Raw genomic sequence first — 18,542 nt, 5'->3', positions numbered from 1 at the left:
TTATGATGTTGGCTGTGGTTTTGTCTTGAATGGCCTTTATTGTGTTGAAGTGTGTTTCTTCTTTTTTTTATTTTTTATTTTTATTTCAGCTCATCATGGGGGTACATGGGACCTACCTAAAAATGATACAAGCCATATATGACAAACCCACAGCCAACATCATACTGAACGGGGAAAAATTGAAAGCATTCCCACTCAGAACTGGAACCAGACAAGGCTGCCCACTGTCCCCATTACTTTTCAACATAGTATTGAAAGTCATTGCGAGAGCTATCAGACAAGAGAGCAGAATCAAGGGTGTCCAAATAGGGACAGAAGAGATCAAACTCTCACTCTTCGCTGATGATATGATGTTGTATCTGGAAAGCCCAAGGACTCAACCAAGAGACTCCTGGAATTAATTAATGAATTCAGTAAAGTCTCAGGTTACAAATCAATACACACAAATCAGAGGCATTCATATATGCCAATAACATTCAATCGGAGAACCAAATTAAGGACTCAATACCTTTCTAAATAGCAACAAAGAAAATAAAATATCTAGGAATATATTTAACTAAAGAGGTAAAGGACCTCTATAGAGAGAACTATGAAACTCTAAGGAAGGAAATTGCAGAACACGTAAATAGGTGGAAATCCGTACCATGCTCATGGATTGGAAGAATTAACATTGTTAAAATGTCTATACTACCCAAAGTAACCTATAGATTCAATGCAATTCCTATTAAATTACCAACATCATTTTTCACAGATTTAGAAAAAATAATTATACACTTTGTATGGAATCAGAGAAGACCCCATATAGCAAAAGCTATTTTAAGCAATAAAAACAAAATGGGAGGTATTGATTTGCCAGACTTAAAACTATACTTCAAAGCTGTGGTTCTTAAAACTGCCTGGTATTGGCACAAGTCCAGAGACACAGACCAGTGGAACAGAACAGAAAACCCAAATATGAAACCATACTCATGTAACCATCTAATCTTTGACAAAATAGACAAAAACATATTCTGGGGACAAGAGTCCCTATTTAATAAATGGTGCTGGGAAAACTGGATAGCCACATGTAGAAGACTGAAACAGGACCCACAGATTTCACCTCTCACAAAAATCAAATCATGGTGGATAACAGATTTAAACCTTAAATGGGAAATGATTAGAATTCTAGAAGAAAATGTAGGAAAGACTCTTACAGACATTGGTCTAGGCGAAGTGTGTTTCTTCTACACCCAATTTGTTGAGAATTTTTATCATAAAGGGATGTTGAATTTTATCAAATACTTTTTCTTCATCTATTGAAATTATCCTATGTTTTTTGTTCTTGATTCTGTTAATATGATGTATCACAATTATTGATTTGTGTGTGTGTAACCATTTTTGCATCCCTGGGATGAATCCCACTTGATCATGGTGAATGATCTTTTTAATGTGGTGTTGAATTCGGCTTCCTAGTATTTTGTTGAAGGATTTTTTTCATCTGTTTTCATTGGGATATTGGTCTGTATTTTTCTTTTTTTTTTGCTGTGCCTTTGTCTGATTTTAATGTAAGTGTAATGCTAGCCTCATATAATTAATTTGGAAGTATTCCTTCTTCTTCAAGTTTTAGAAATACATCAGGTCCTCAAATAATGTAGCTTTATTCAATATCATTTAGTTATAATCTTGATTAGGAAAAAAATCAATTCTAAGCTGGGACCACTGTCTGTGTGGAGACTGTATGTTCTCCCCATGTCTCAGTGGGTTTTCCCCAGGTACTCTGGTTTCCTCCCATATACCAAAAGTGTTTACATTTGGTTAATTTGCATGTCTAAATTGTCCCCATTTGAGTGAATTCAAGTGTATGTTTTAGTGTGCCTTGTGATGGAACCATGTCCTTTCCAGAGTTGGTTCCTGTCTTACACTCTGAGCTTTCAGGGTAAGCTCTGGCCACCCACAACCCTGAATTGGAATAAGTTTGTTGAAAAATGAATGAATGAATACAAATATTTTTAAAATAAAAATTGGTAAAGTATATGATAATCATACAATTTCATGACAATAAGTAATGTGGCACCAAAGTCCTCAGTGAGCCCACCATATTTCTTATTGTTTGTTTTAGAACTTCTTGGTGGGAAGAGATGCTCCTTAGAATTTTAGCTTTCTAAACATTTGTTCCTTGATTTAACCCGCCAGCACTGTGACCATCATCACTCACTGATCCACCAAAAATTGGGTAAATAATTATCTTACTTGTTTTTATTAATCTTTTCTAAATATAGGTGTATAGATCATCTTTATTTCAATATTTAATATTAGAATGTTTTGGGTGTGTGTTTGAAGTTTGATGATGCATTTGTTACCTGAAATATGCCATAGAAACCTAACTGTTGTTTATATCAATTAGCCTATGGTAGAATTGGTCTCATTATATGTCGTTTTGCTTAAAGCCATTGTTTCCAAGAACCTACTGATGACGTTAGGTGAAGACTTACTGTAGTTTGTGTGGAAGTGGTATTAGTTCTTTAAATGTTTTGTAGAATTCAGCAGTTAACCCATCAGCTCTTTGGTGCGAGAATTTTTATTACTACTTCATTCTTATTACTCATTATTTGTCTGTTCAGCTTTCCTATTTCTTTTTTTTTTCTTTCAAAACATTAAGGGAGTACAAATGTTTTAGGGTCAATTTTTTAATGCTTGAGTCTTGGCCTATAGGTGTACCCATCAGCCAAATAGTGTTCATAACACCCAGTAGGTAGTTTTATTCCTCTCCCCTCCTCCCCCTCTTGCCTGGTTGCTTTCCAATGAGTTTTACTTCCCTCTGTGCACATGTGCTCACCGGTTAGTTCCAATTTAATAGCGAGTACATGTGGTGTTTATTTTTCCATTCTTGTGATACTTTACCCAGGAAGATGGTCTCCACTTCCATCCAGATTGTTGAAAAAGGTAGTATTTCATCTTTTTATGGCTGAGTAATACTCCATGGTGTACATATAACACATTTTATTAATCCACTTATGAATTGATGGGCATGTGGGTTAATTGCAATTGTGAATTTTGCCATAATAAACATTCAAGTGCAAGTGTCTTTTTGATAAAATGACTTACTTTCCTTTGGATAAATACCCAGTAGTGGGATTGCTGGATCAAATGTTAGGTCTATTTTTAGTTTTGGGGGGAATCTCCATATAGTTTTCCATAGAGGTTGTACTAAATTGCAATCTGAACAATAGTGTATAAGCATCCCTTTCCCTCTGCATCCATGCCAGCATCTATTATTTTTGGACTTTTTAATAAAAGCCATTCTAACTGGGGTAAGATGATATCTCACTGTGTTTTTAATTTGCATTTTCTGATGATTAGTGATGTTGAGCATTTTTTCATATGGTATTGGTACAAAAATAGAGGCATAGACCAATGGAACAAAACAGAGAACCCACATATAAAACCATCTACCTACAACCAACTGATCTTTGAGAAAGCAAACAACAATTTACACTGGGGAAAAGAAGCCCTATTCAATAAACGGTGCTGGGATAATTGGATAGCCACATGCAGGAGAATGAAACAGCACCCCTACCTCTCACCACTCACAAAAATTAAGTCAAGATGGATAAAAGACTTAGATCTAAGGTATGAAACCATAACAATTCTAGAGGAAAATGTAGGAAAATAATGGCCTATGCAAAGAACTTATGAAAAAAACCCAAATGGCAATTATGGCAACAATAAAAATTAATAAATGAGATTTGGTTAAACTAAAAATTTCTGTACAGCTAGGGAAACAATCAACAGAGCAGACAACCTACAGAATGGGAGAAAATATTCGCAAGCTACATATCTGATAAAGGGCTAATAACCGGAATTTACAAAAAACTCAAGCAAATCACCAAGAAAAAATAAACTACCCTATTAAAAAGTGGGCAAAAGACATGAACAGAAGCTTCTCAAAATAAAAAAGACAATTGGCCAATAAACATAAGAAAAAATTTTCTGTTTCTTTATTATTTAACTTTGGTAAGTTGTATGTGTGCTTGAATTTATCCCTTTCTTCTAGTTTTTCCAATTTGTTGGTATATATTATTCATGGTAGTTCTTATGATTCTTTGTATTTCTGTGGTATCAGCTGTAATGTCTTCTTTGATTTTATTTATTTAAATTGTCTCTCTTTTTTATTAGTATAGCTAAAGGATTGTGGATATTTTTATCTTTAAAAAAAACAGCTCTTGTTTTGTCAATCTTTTGTATTTTTTATTCTCTATTTTATTTATTTCTGCTATGATCTTTCTTTCTTTCTTTCTACTTTAGGTTTAGATCATTTTTGATTTTCTAGTTCCTTGAGTTGTAATGTTAGGCTGTTCATTTGAGATCTTTTTACTTTTTTGATGTTGGTATTTATTGCTGTAAGTGTTCATCTTAGAAATGGGATGATATGATGGTATGGTACATTTCCATTTTCCTTTGTCTCAAGGAGCTTTTAAGTGTTCTTTTTAATTTCTTCATTGACACAATGGTTCTTGTGATTGACTTTTGTATATTAACCTTGTATCTTGCAAACTTGCTGTAAACAATTATTAGCTCCAGAAGATTTTTTGTTATTGTTGATTCTTTTAAATTTTCTACATAGATGATTGTGTCATCTGTGAACAAATTCAGTTCTATTTCTTTTTTCCGAATATTTATACTTTATTACCTTTTTTAATTTTATTTTGTTAGCTAGGACTTCCAGTATGATGTTGAAAAGGAATACAGAGAGGGGACATCCTTGACTCCTTCTTGATCTTAGTGGGACATTTATAGCTTTTCACCATTAAGTATGATCTCAGTTGTAGGCTTTTTGTGGATATTTTTTATCAAGTTGAGGCCCTTACATTTTTTGCTAGCTTAATGAGACTTTTTGTTATGAATTGCTGTTTGATAATGTGAAATTATTTTTCTTCATCTATTAATATGATCATGTAATTTCTCTTCTTTAGCCTACTGATGTGATGAATTACATTAATTAGTTATCAAATGTTGAACCAACGTTGCATAGCTAGCACTTGGTCATGGTGTGAAATTATTTTTATACTTTGGTGAATTCAACTTGCTATTCTTTTGTTAAGGATTTTTACATCTATGTTATTGAGAGATATTGGTCTGTACTTTTCTTTTCTTGTACTATGTTTGTCTGGTTTAGAATTAGGGTAATATGTACTTCATAGAATGAGGTAGGAAATGTATACTATGGTTTAATTTTCTGAAAGAGACTGTAGAGAATTGGTATAACTTCTTCCTTGTACACTTTTTTATTTTTCAGCTTTATTGAGGTATGACTGACCAACAAAATTGCATATATTCAGGGTATACAAGGTTACGATTTGATATATGTATATATTGTGGAAAAATTGTCACAATTAAGCTAATTGAAATATCCATCATCTCACATAGTTGCTTTTTTTGTTTTTGTGCTAAGAATGTTTGAGAGCTACTCTCTTCATAAGCATCAAGTATAGAATACGTTATTATTTACTATAGTCATCATGCTATACATCATATCTTTAGAACTTATTGATCATATAATTGAAAGTTTGTACCCTTTGATGAATATTTACCCTATCTCTCCACTTCCCAGATCCTGGTACCCATCATTCCATTCTCTGTTACTGTGAGGTTGACTCTTTTAGATTCCACATATAAGTGAGATCATGCAGTATTTATCTTTTTGTGTCTAGCCTATTCACTTAGCTTAATGTCCTCCAAGTTCATTCATATTTTCACAAATGACAGGATTTCCTTCATTTTAAGGCTGAATAACATTCCATTGTGTGTATGTGCACATACACGTGTATACGTAAATATACATCATATATTCTGTGTGTGTATACACACACACACACACACACATATACACACACACACACACACACACACACACACACACACACTCCACGCTCCTTTATCCATTCATCTGTTGATCGGCACTTAGGATTAGGGTTTTTCTTGCCTTTGTTATTGTAAATAATACTGCAACAAGCATTGATAGTGCAGATGTCTTTTCACTAGAGTAATTTTATTTTCTGTGGATATATACCCGAAAGTGGGAGTGCTGGATTACATAGTTCTGTATTTAGTTTTTTGAGAAACTTTCATACTATTTCCATAATGGTTATACCAATTTACATTACCACCAATAGTGTACGTGAGATCACTTTTCTTCATATCCTCATGAACATTTATCTTTTCCCTTTTTTATAATAGCCATCCTAAAACTTGTGAGGTGATATCTCATTGTGATATTGATATGAATTACCCTGAGATTTCTGAAGTCTTTTATGGTTCTGTGCAAATTTTAGGATTGTTTTTTCTATTTCTGTAAAAAATGTCATCACTTGGGTCCTATAGTAGAATATTTTTAACAATATTAAATTTTTCATTCTATGAACATGGGATATCTTGCTCTTTATTTGTGTCTTACTCAACTTCTGTCATCAATATCTTATAGTTTTCAGTATACAGAACATTTATTTCCTTAGGTAATTTTATTTCTAAATATTTTATTTTTGATGCTATTGTAAATAGGATTGTTTCCTTAAATTTTTTTCATATTGTTTGTGATTAGTGTACAGACATGCAACTAATTTTTCTATTTTGATTTTGTATTCTGCAATATTAATAAATTTGTTTATTAGTTCTAACAGTTTATTTTGGTGGAGTATTTAGGTTTTTCTATACATAAGATCATGTCACCTGCTAACAAAGACAATTTAATGTCTTTATTTTTTATTAGATGCCTTCAATATGCATAATATTCTTAAACTCTACTTCCCTCATTTGTTAAATGAGAATAAAATACATATTTCCTTCATGTTAGAATTAAATTAGATAATGTTTGAAAAGTTCTCAGTATAATAAATGGCATGTAATAGCTATTTAGTAAGATTTAAAATTATTTAAAATATTTGTATTCAATTGAATAATTAGTGTGTTAAATTATTTAATATGTAAGGTTAAATATTTGCATGGTAAAATATCTCTAATTACCACAATTTTACCTCAATCTAAATGTTACTTTTAAATCAACTAATTTGGCAATGTCTTATTATTCCAGTTAAAACAGAGGCAGCTTCAGAACTTCCAGATACAACAGAAAATCTTCCAGAAGATTTTCCCTCAATTAATGACCTAATATTTCAATTAGATTTAAATGAAGTTGTTGGTAAGTACAGATTTATGTTGGACACAGTAGAACACAGTCTAAGAGTTAAAGTATTTCAGCTTTATAGTTCTATCATTAATACAACAGCAACAATAATAGCAGCAAATTTAAACAAGTTATATTCTTTTTTAACTTAATAATTTCATTCTAATCAATCAATCTACATATAAATTAATATGTTTATTTATATTATGTGCTGTTTACTCCACCAAATAACATTAATTATATAATGCTAAATATATTTTCTTTTCTCTGCTCATGAGACAAAATATGTAGATTTTTCCTTGCATTGTGAATTTTTATAACATATAATATATGCCATATTATCAGTTCCTTGATAACATAATTTTCATTACTAATATCTTTTGTGTAACAAGATGGAATATCATATGGGACTAGTACCTTATAGGCAATATGACTGCATTGTGATCTGCTTATCATTAAATTGGGAAATTTCTTATGGTAAAAAAATAGTAAGAAGTTAAAACATGTGCTAAAGCCAGTGCTGGTGTAGCCAAGTGACTAAGTATTTTCCAATAAAATATAAACTAAAGTGTTCCGTGGTAGCTTTCAAACCACTACCTTAAAGGCAATGGGAAAGCATTAGCAAAATGGCAGATTAGAACATCCAAGGTCACATTCCCTGATAGAAACATTGAAAAAAATAAGCATAATCCATCAGAAAAAACTTTGTCAGAGCTTTGGTAAATGCTCAAAGGTTTACAGCAACAATGAAAATGCCCAATTAAGAAAAAGCCATCTTCAAAGTGGTAAGAAAGATTTTTGGAAATGTTGAAGGATTTCTCCAGCAAAAGCCAATCTGGAAAGAGTGGGAGAGCTCTTGGCATTCAAGGCATTACCAGTAGACCTGTCCCATTAGATATGCTAAAGGGAGTTCTTCAGGTTAAAATAAAAGGATGCTAAACAATAACTTCAAGTATATGAAGAAATAAAGATGTCTGGTAAAGGTAAGTACATGGACAAACATAAAAGCCATTATTAGTATAATTTCAGTTTGAAGCTCTAATTTTTGTATGTATAGTATTCAAAACACAAATATGTAAAACAAATAACCACATGACAAATATAATAATTATATAGAAAATAATCATAAATCTATAATCTATTATTGGGCATATAATATATAAAGATATGATTTTTGGTGTCAATAAATAATGGCAGAGCAGATGAACTAAATAGAGGTACAGTTTTGGGATGAGATTTTTTTTATTTCAGAATATTATGGAGGTAGAAATGTTTTGGTTTCATGAATTACCTTTTTATGGTGTGAGTCAAAGTTATAAGTGTGTCTGTCACCCAGATAGTGCATTGTATTTGTTAGGTGTGAATTTACCCATTCCATCTTCCCCCCTTCCCTGCTTGATTTCCATTGAATTTTACTACCATATGTACAGGAGTGTTGAACATTTAGTTCCAATTTAATAGTAAGCACATGTGCTGTTTTCCATTCTTGTGATACATCACTTAGGAGTAGGGTCTACAGTTCCATCCAGGTTGTTACAAAAGGCATTATTTCACCATTGCTTTTTATGGCTGAGTAATACTCCCTGGTATACATATATACATTTTATTAATCCACTCATGTATTGATGGGCACTTGGGTTGTTCCCACATCTTTGGAATTGTGATGCTATAAAAAACTACTCAAGAGAAGATAAAAACTCAGTTATCACAATGACTCAAGTGAGAAAACAGAATAATGAAATTCAAGCCAATATGAGGAAAAGAAATCGGTCTCAATTATCAATTCTCTCATTAAATGTGAATGGATTGAATTCCCCACTCAAGAGACATAGACTGGCCCAATGATTAAAAAAATACAAGACAAGTATCTGCTGTCTTCAGCAAACTCATCTAACCTGCAAGGATGCATTTAGACTGAAAATAAATGGGTGGAAATTGATATTTCAAGCAAACGGAAGCCAAAAGAAAGCTGGCGTGGCGGTTTTAATCTCTGATAACTTAGTTTTTAAATCAATAAAAGTAATGAAAGACAAAGATGGTTACTATATACTGGTGAAGAGTACAATTCAACAAGAAGACATAACTATACTTAATGTATATGCACCCAACCTAGGGGCACCCAGATTCATAAAGCAAACCCTACTTGATTTGAACAAAATGATAGATAATAGCACGTTGACAGTTGGAGACTTTAATACGCCACGGACAGTACAGGACAGGTACTCCAAAGAAAAAATAAACAAAGAAATAATGGAGTTAAATAGAATGCTAGAACAAATGGGCCTTACTGACATCTACAGGACATTGTACTCAAAATCCACTGAATATACTTTCTTCTCATCAGCCCATAGGGCATTCTCCAAGATTGACCATATCCTAGGACATAAAGCATGTCTTAAAAAATTTAAAAAAATAGAAATTATACCATGCATCTTCTCAGATCACAGCGGAATAAAAGTAATAATGAACCCTAACAGAAATTGCCACTCCTACTCAAAGTCATGGAAGCTAAACAACCTTCTCCTGAACAATTATTTTATAAATGAAGAAATCAAGGTGGAAATCAAAAGATTCTTTGAATTAAACAACAATGGAGACACAAGTTATCAAAATCTGTGGGGCACAGCTAAAGCAGTCCTGAGAGGAAAATTCATTTCCATAAATGCCTATATCAAAAAGACAGAAAACTTAAAAATAGACAATCTAATGAATACACTCAAAGAGCTGGAGAAGGAAGAGTAGACCAACCCCAAACCAAGCAGAAGGAGAGAAATTACTAAGATCAAATCAGAACTGAATGAAAAGGATAACAAGCAAACCATAAGGGAGATTAATAACACAAAAAGTTGGTTCTGTGAAGAAATCAAAAAGATTGACACACCTCTAGCTAGGCTAACCAAGAGCAGAAAAGAAAAAACTATAATAACCTCCATCAGTAACATGAAAGGAGAAATCACGACCGATGCAACAGAGATACATGACATCATCTATGAATTTTACAAAAATCTTCATGCACACAAATTGGAAAATGAGGAGGAAACTGACAAATTTTTAAAAACACACAGCCTTCCCAGGCTCAACCAGGAAGAAATAGAATTCCTGAAGAGACCAATATCTAGATCTGAAATCAAAACAGCAATAAAAAACCTTCCCTAAAAGAAAAGCCCTGGACCAGATGGGTTCACACCTGAATTTTACCATACCTACAAAGAAGAACGGGTGCCCCTCCTACATAAACTATTCTCCAATATCGAGAAGGATGGAATTTTCCCCAACACATTTTACCAAGCCCACATAATTTTAATACCAAAACCAGGAAAGGATGCAACAAAAACAGAAAACTATAGACCAATATCCCTTATGAATATACATTCAAAAATTCTCAATAAAATCCTAGCAAATCGAATCCAAGTGCTTATTAAAAAATAATCCATCACGAACAAGCGGGCTTCATCCCAGAGATGCAGGGATGGTTTAACATACGCAAATCTATAAATGTAATTCACCACATAAATAGAAGCAAAAATAAAGGTCATATGATCCTCTCAATAGATGCAGAAAATGCATTTGACAAAATTCAACACCCTTTTATGATAAGAACACTTAACAAAATAGGCATAGAGGGGGCCTATCTAAAAATGATGCAAGCCATATATGACAAACCCACAGCCACCATAATACTGAATGAGGAAAAATTGAAAGCATTCCTACTTCGAACTGGAACCAGACAAGGCTGCCCACTGTCCCCATTACTTTTCAACATAGTATTGGAAGTCCTTGTGAGAGCTATCAGGCAAGAGAGCAGAATCAAGGGAGTCCAAATAGGGAAAGAAGAGATCAAACTCTCACTCTTTCCTGATGTGATGTTATATCTAGAAAACCCCAAGGATTCAACCAGGAGACTCCTGGAATTGATCAATGAATTCAGTAAAGTCTCAGGATACAAAATCAATACACACAAATCAGAGGCATTCATATATGCCAATAACAGTTAAATGGAGAACCAATTAAGGACTCAGTTCCCTTCAAAATAGCAACAAAGAAAATAAAATACCTAGGAATATATTTAACTAAAGAAGTAAAGGAGCTCTATAGGGAGAACTACGAAACACTGAGTGAGGAAATCGCAGAACATGTAAATAGGTGGAAAACCATACCATGCTCGTGGATCAGAAGAATCAACATTGTTAAAATGACTATACTGCCCAAAGTTATCTACAGATTCAATGCAATCCCTATTAAATTGCCAACATCATTTTTCACAGATATAGAAAGAATAATTTTATGTTTTGTGTGGATCCAGAGAAGACCCCATTTAGCAAAAGCAATTTTAAGCAACAAAAACAAAATGGGAGGTATTAATTTGCCAGACTTCAAACTATACTACAAGGCTGTGATTATTAAAACTGCTTGGTATTGGCACAAGTGCAGGGACACAGACCAATAGAACAGAACAGAAAATCCAATTATAAAACCATCCTCATATAGCCATCTAATCTTTGCCAAATCAGACACAAACATACTCTGGGGAAAAGATTCCTTATTTAATAAATGGTGCTGGGAAAACTGGATAGCCACATGTACAAGACTAAAACAGGACTCACAGCTTTTACCTCTCACAAAAATCAAATCACGGTGTATAACAGACTTAAATCTTAGGTGGAAAACGATTAGAATTCTAGAAGAAAATGTAGGAAAGACTCTTACAGACATTGGTCTAGGCAAAGAATTTATGAAGAAAACCCCTAAGGCAATCACAGCAACAACAAAAATAAACGAATGGGACCTGATTAAATTAAAAAGCTTCTGCACAGCCAAAGAAACAGTCACAAAAATAAATAGACAGCCTACAGAATGGGAAAAAATTTTTCACATACTACACATCAGATAAAGGACTGAGAACAAGAATCTATTTAGATCTCAGGAAAATCAGCAAGAAAAAATCAAACAACCCTATCAAAAAGTGGGCAAATGACATGAATAGAAAATTTCAAAAGAAGATATAATAATGGCTAAAAACATATGAAAAAATGCTCAACATCCCTAATGATCAGGGAAATGCAAATCAAAACCACAATGAGATACCACTTAACTCTGGTGAGAATGGCCTTTATCAAAAAATCCCAAAACAACACATGTTGGCATGGATGTGGACAGACAGGAACACTCATACACTGCTGGTGGGACTGCAAACTAGTGCAACCCCTGTGGAAAGCATTATGGAGATACCTGAAACAGATTCAGGTAGACCTACCATTCGATCCAGCAATCCCATTATTGGGCATCTACCCAGAAGAAAAAAAGTCATTCTATAACAAAGACACCTGTACCCGAATGTTTATAGCAGCAAATTCGTAATTTCAAAGATTTGGAAACAACCCAATTGCCCTTCAATCTACGAATGGATTAGTAAACTGTGGTATGTATATATACCATGGAGTATTACTCAGCTATAAGAAATAACGATGATATGACATCTCTTTATTTCCCTTGGAGAGAATTGGAACCCATTATATCAAGTGAAGTATCCAAAGAATGGAAAAACAAGCATCACAGGTACTCACCAGATAATTGGTTTCCCTGATCATCACCTAAATGCACATCTGGAGAAGGATACCAATTGGATATCAGACTGATATGGGGGATGGGGGAAGGGGATGGGTGTATGCCTACATGATAATTGTTGCGCACCATCTGGGGAATGGTCATGATTGAAGGTGCTGACTCCGGGAGGTGGGGTGTGGGAGGAGGCGATGGAGGTATGACTATATGGTGAGTGCCAGGCGCACTGTCTGGAGAATAGACATGCTTGAGGCTCTGGCTCAGGGGGATGGGCGGGACATGGTCAATGTATATAACCTGAACTTATGTATCCCCATGACGAGGTGAAATAAAAAAAAAAAACATTTGAGTACAAGTGTCGTTTTTATAGAATGTCTCATTTTCCTTTGGGTAAATACGTAGTAGTGGGACTGCATGATCAAATGGCAGGTCTACTCTTAGTTCTTTGAGGAATCTCCATATGACTTTCCACAGAGGTTAAATTATTTTGTAGTCCCACCAGCAGTGTATAAGTGTTCCTTTCTTTATGCATCCTCGTCAGCATCTGTTGTTTTGGGACTTTTTGAGAAAAGCCATTCTTGCTGGTGTTAGGTAATATCTCATTGTGGTTTTGAGATGTTTAGCAATTTTTATATATTTATTGGCAATTATCTTCTTTTGAAAAGCTTCTGTTCCTGTCTTTTGCCCACTTTTTAATATAGTTATTTGGTGTTTTCCAGCTGATTTGGGTGAGTTTTTTGCAAATTCTGGTTATCAGCCCTTTATCAGATACATAGCATGTAAATATTTTCTCTCATTCTGTAGGTTTTCTGTTCACTCTAATGATTGTTTTCTTGGGTGTGCAGAAGCTTTTTAATTTGATCAGATCCCATTTATTTATTTTTGTTGTTACTGTGACTGTCTTTGGTGTCGTCTTCATAAATTCTTTGCCCAGGCAGATACCTACAAGAGTTTTTCCAGTCTCTTCTTCTAGAATTCTTATAGTTTCATTCCTTTGGTTTAAGTCTGTTATCTATCATGAATTAATTTTTGAGAGTCGTGAGAGGTACAGATCCAGTTTCAGTCTTCTACAAGTGGCTATCCAATTTTCCCAGCACCATTTATTGAATAGGGATTTTCCCCCATTTTATATTTTGTCTGCTCTGTCAAGGGCCAGATGGCAATATGAGGATAGTTTTCTATTAGGTGCTCTTTTCTGATCCATTGGTCTAGGTCTCTGTTCTTGTGTCTGCACTATGATGTTTGGTTACTACAGCCTTTAAGGATAGCTTAAAGTCTGGTAATGTGATGCCTCCAGATTTTTCTTTTTGCTTAAGATTGTTTTGGCTTATGTGGTTTTTCTGGTTCCATACAGAGTGTGGAAATATTTTTTCTAGATTTGCAAAAAGTCATGTTGGTATTTTAATCAGGATTACATTGAACCTGTAGATCTGAACTTTGGGTACTATAGACATTTTAACAATGTTGATTCTTCCAATCTATGAACATGGTATGTTTATCCATTTGTTTACATCCTCTGCAGTTTCCTTCTTCAGTGTTTCATAATTCTTCCTGTAGCAGTCTTTCCCCTTCTTGGTTAAAAATATTCTTATGTATTTTATTTTCTTTGTTGTTATTGTGAAAGGTGTTGAGTCTTTTATTTGATTCTCATCTTGACTGTTGCTGGTGTATAGGAATGCTACTGATTTGTGTACATTGATTTTGTAACCTGAGACTGTACTGAATTTATTTATCAATTCCAGGAGTCTCTTGGTGGAGTCTTTGGGTTTTCTAGATAGAATATCAAATCGTCAGCAAATAGTGAAAGTTTGACTTCTTCTTTCCCCATTTGAGTATTCTTGATTTCCTTCTCTTCCCTGATTGTTCTGGCTAGGACTTCCAGCACTATGTTAAATAGAAGTTGTGATAGTGGGTTTGGGATTGGTTTTCTCTTCTTTTTCCAATTACTTGAGATGATTCATTAGGTTGTTGATTTCTGATCTTTTTGTCTTTTGGATGTAGTTATTTATGGCTACCAATTTGCCTCTTAGGATTGCTTTTGGTGAATCCCACAGATTTTGATGTTATGTCCACTTATGTTCCATGACTTTTTGTAGAGTTGGGTGTTTCTGTTGGAATTGAACTCTAATTTTATTACACTGTGGTCTGAGATGACATCTGGTGTAATTTCTATTTTTTAAAATGTGTTGAGACATATTTTGTGGTCCAGGATGTGATCAATCTTAGAGAATGTTCCATGAGCTGATGAAATAAATGTATATTCAGTGGCTTTGCAGTTGAATATTCTGTGAATGTTTGTTAGGCCCATTTGTTATAGAGTTCTATTTAAGTGCATCATTTCTTTGCTTATTGGCTTCTTGGAGGATCTGTCCCACTCTTTCAGTGGGGTATTAAAATCCCTAGCTATTACAATGCTGCTGTTTACCATTTTGTTTAAATCAAGTAGGGTTTGTTTTATGAATTAGGCTACACCTGTGTTAGGTGCATAAACATTTACGAATGTTATGTCTTCCTGTTTTTCTTCACCATTATATAATGGCTGTCTTTGTGTACATTTGCTGATTTGAAGTCTATGTTTTCTGATATGAGAATGTCTACACCAGCTTTGTTTTGGTTTCCATTTGCATGAAATATTGTTTTCCATCACTTTACTTTGAGTCTGAATGAGTCCTTGTGATTAGATGTGTTTCCTGGAGACAGCAGATATTTGGTTTGTATTTTTTTTTTTATCCATTCAGCCAGGCTATGTATCTTGAGTGGGGAGGTCAAGCCATTCACAGTTATAGAAAGGATTGATAAGTGGAGTGGATTTCTGTTCATCCTGTTGAGTAGAACTTTATTGCTTTGTTTTAACTCTTGGGCCATTGTGGTATCTGGACTCTCACCTTTAGGTTTTAGTGGGTGTCTATTGTGCTGATTTGTGCATAATGCAGTTCTGAGTCCTTTGTGCAGGGAAGTTCTGGTCTTGACAAATTCCCTCATTGTCTGCTTGTCTGAGAAAGTGTTTATTTCTCCCTCATATAAGAAACTTAGTTTTGCAGGATACAAAATTATTCTAGGCTGGGCATTATTCTATTTGAGAAGACTGAGAATGGGACCCCAATCATTTCTAGCTTGTAAGGTCTTAGTTAAGAAGTCTACAGTTAGTTGGATGGGTTTTATTTTGTAAGTTACTGGCTGCTTTCGCCTTATAGCTCATAGCAGTGTTTCTGTTGTGTTTACTTTGGTCAGTCTGATGACTGAGTGTTGTGGTGATTGCCTCTTCTTGATAAATCTCCCAGGGGTCCTTTGAGTTTCTTGTACCTGGGCATCTAGATTTCTAGCAAGGCCAGGGAAATTTTACTCAATTATTCCCTCAAATATGTTTCTCAATCCTGGTGTACTTTTTTCTTCACCCTCAGGGTTGCCTGTGAGTCTTATGTTAGGCCTCTTTATAAAATCCCATCTTTCTTGTAGGTTTTGTTTGTTCATCTTGTTCTCAGATCTTTCTCTTTGACTGACTTGTTTAACTCAAAGTAGTTCTCTTCAAGTTCTGAAATTCTTTCTTCTGCCTGATCTAGCCTATTCTTAAGGCTTTCCACTTTGTTTTGTATTTCAATGAATGATTTTTTCATTTCTAGATGTTCTGTTTGATTTTTGAAAAATAATTTGATTTCCTTAGAAAATTTTTTATTCATTTCCTGCATTGTTTTTGTGGTTTCTTTGTCTTTAGTTTCTATTTACTCTTGTATTTCATTGTGCTTCCTTACAATCCATATTCAGAATTCACTTTTCATTTCAGTCTTTTCATTTATGTTGGTATCCATTGGGAAGAAATTATTTTTTGGGGGGGTGTCCTTTCACTCTGATTTTTCATGTTTCTGGAGCTCTTTCACTGATTCCTTCTCATGTGGCCTCTCAGTCAAGACCCGGGTGTGCTAGGCCTGGTTTATGGACTTGTCTCTGCGTCCCTGAAGATCGATCTCTGAGCTTGCTAGGGAAAAGAATGCTGGTCCTGAATTGCCTATGGGGTGTTCTAGCAGGTTTGGTGTACCTCTTTGGTTACCTCTGACTTACTCTTTTCACCTCTTTCCAACAGTGTGTAGTGAGTTAGGGCCCCCAGCATACTCTCAGGGATGGTGGGTGATACTTGTGAGTATGAATCCATCACACCATCTTTACTCGAGTTGGAAGATGCTCTGATGAACTATGCTATTGTTCTCGCCGTCATTGGTTGATATTTATGTGATAGAGCCAGATTCCAAGATGTTCTTTTGTGTCTGTGGTACAGTATGGTCTTCCAGGTGGAGTACTTGAGTGCTCCAAGCATTAGGATGGACCCTGTAGCTCCCAGGTGGTTTCTTGATCTCCACCACCACTGAGATGGGGGAAGGAGCAAGGCAGTTTGTGGCTAGGTTGTGGGAGTCTGAAAGGCTTTGCAAAGCCTCAGTGTGGCTCAGAAGTTGCTTTTCTGGCCTCTAAAGAGAGGCACTGGTAGGAATGTCAGGACAAGCTCTCCAAACTGAGAGAGCTGTTCATGGTGGAGGGGGCCAAACTCTTGTATGCTACAGCCCTGAGCTGGGTTCTTTCCACTCTTATCCAGTAGTGCAGTTTTTCTGTGGCCACTCCTTGGGCACCCACATATTCTGTAAAACCGAGTCAGCAAATTCTGTAAAGGGCATGCAAATTGACCTCCCTGTCAATAGGAGACACTTGACAGAAGGAACAAGCTGAAATGTTGTTTTTGGGTCCTGTGACTAGGTCCAGTTCCTCAGGAGAAGCTCTTGAGCGCTCCAGGTGGTGTGTCTGCCCTGGAATTTCCAGGTGAGCTTTTATTCTCTGATATAGCAGAAGCAGATGGGGGAGTATGGCTGGGTGGGGTAGGATTGTGTGCACTTGCCCTCAGGCTCCAGAAAAGCTGGCTAGGTAGCTGTTTTGGCAGGGGTCAAGTGTCTGCTCCCAGCTTATAGGCAGAGTCACCAGGGAGGGGCTGCCGTGGCCCCACCCAACAAGAAGTCTGCTTGTGGAGGCAGGTCCGTCTTAGATTCACAAACTGGCAGACTGAAGTGGGCCTTGCTAATCTCTTTCCTCTGCTCCACAGTCTCTTCACAGAATCTGCTAGCAGGCAGCAGACCAAGCCAGCCCAGCTCCCTGATGACTCTGCTGTGGGCAAGGAGGTTCCCCCCCCAGGATCCCGGCCTGAGCTTGGGAGTGTGGTACCCCCATGGGGTAAGGGGTTCTCCACAAACATGCCACAGCTAGGACCCACACTACATTCAGCCCCCAGATCTGCCCATGCTGCCTTCTTCACCTCCTGAGACCAAGAAAATTAATCCCTGACAATATCAGAGAGAAGAGCACTGGTCTTGAGTAGCCCATGGAGTGTCCTAACAGGATCAATGTCCCTCCACCTTGGTGTGTGCCCTGCTCTGATGGAGCCACTGGGCAAGAAAGACCACAAATAATCTAATTTAAATGGCAAGTGACCTAACCAGACACATCATGAAGAAGACATATAAATAGTAAATAAACTTATGAAAAGTTACTCTTATCATTGTCATTAGGGAATTGCAAAGTAAAACAAAAGTGAGATGTCACTATACACTTATGAGAATGCCAGATTTAAAATACTGGCAACACCAAATGCTGTTAAGATTGTGGAACAATAGGAGCTCCCATTCATTGCTGGTGGGAATACAAAATGATACAGCAATTTTGTATTTGGCAGTTTTTACAAAGTTGTATATAATCTTATTATATAATTGCCAGCAATTGCACTCTAGTCGTTACCAAAATGAGCTGAAACCTATGTCCATGCAATAACCCAAACATGAATTTGTAT

General features: G+C 35.5%; 1 protein-coding gene across 2 annotated transcripts in view; it reads left to right on the top strand.

Annotated features, from left to right (window-relative positions):
* The window catches only part of CCDC7 (coiled-coil domain containing 7), an 80,365-nt gene that overhangs the window by 55,401 nt on the left and 6,422 nt on the right, over positions 1–18,542 (top strand). For both annotated transcript variants that reach the window (XM_045554039.1, XM_045554017.1), the window contains one exon: positions 7,067–7,174. In XM_045554039.1, the coding sequence (XP_045409995.1) occupies positions 7,067–7,144 (78 nt within the window). In that variant the 3' untranslated portion in view covers positions 7,145–7,174. The remainder of the gene's footprint in view (positions 1–7,066; positions 7,175–18,542) is intronic.

The sequence above is a fragment of the Lemur catta genome, chromosome 1, assembly GCF_020740605.2.
Source record: "Lemur catta isolate mLemCat1 chromosome 1, mLemCat1.pri, whole genome shotgun sequence".
NCBI classification, from domain to species: Eukaryota; Metazoa; Chordata; class Mammalia; order Primates; family Lemuridae; genus Lemur; species Lemur catta.
The sequence above is the reverse complement of the archived record's forward strand: the minus strand, read 5'-3'. Positions and strand labels throughout refer to the sequence as shown.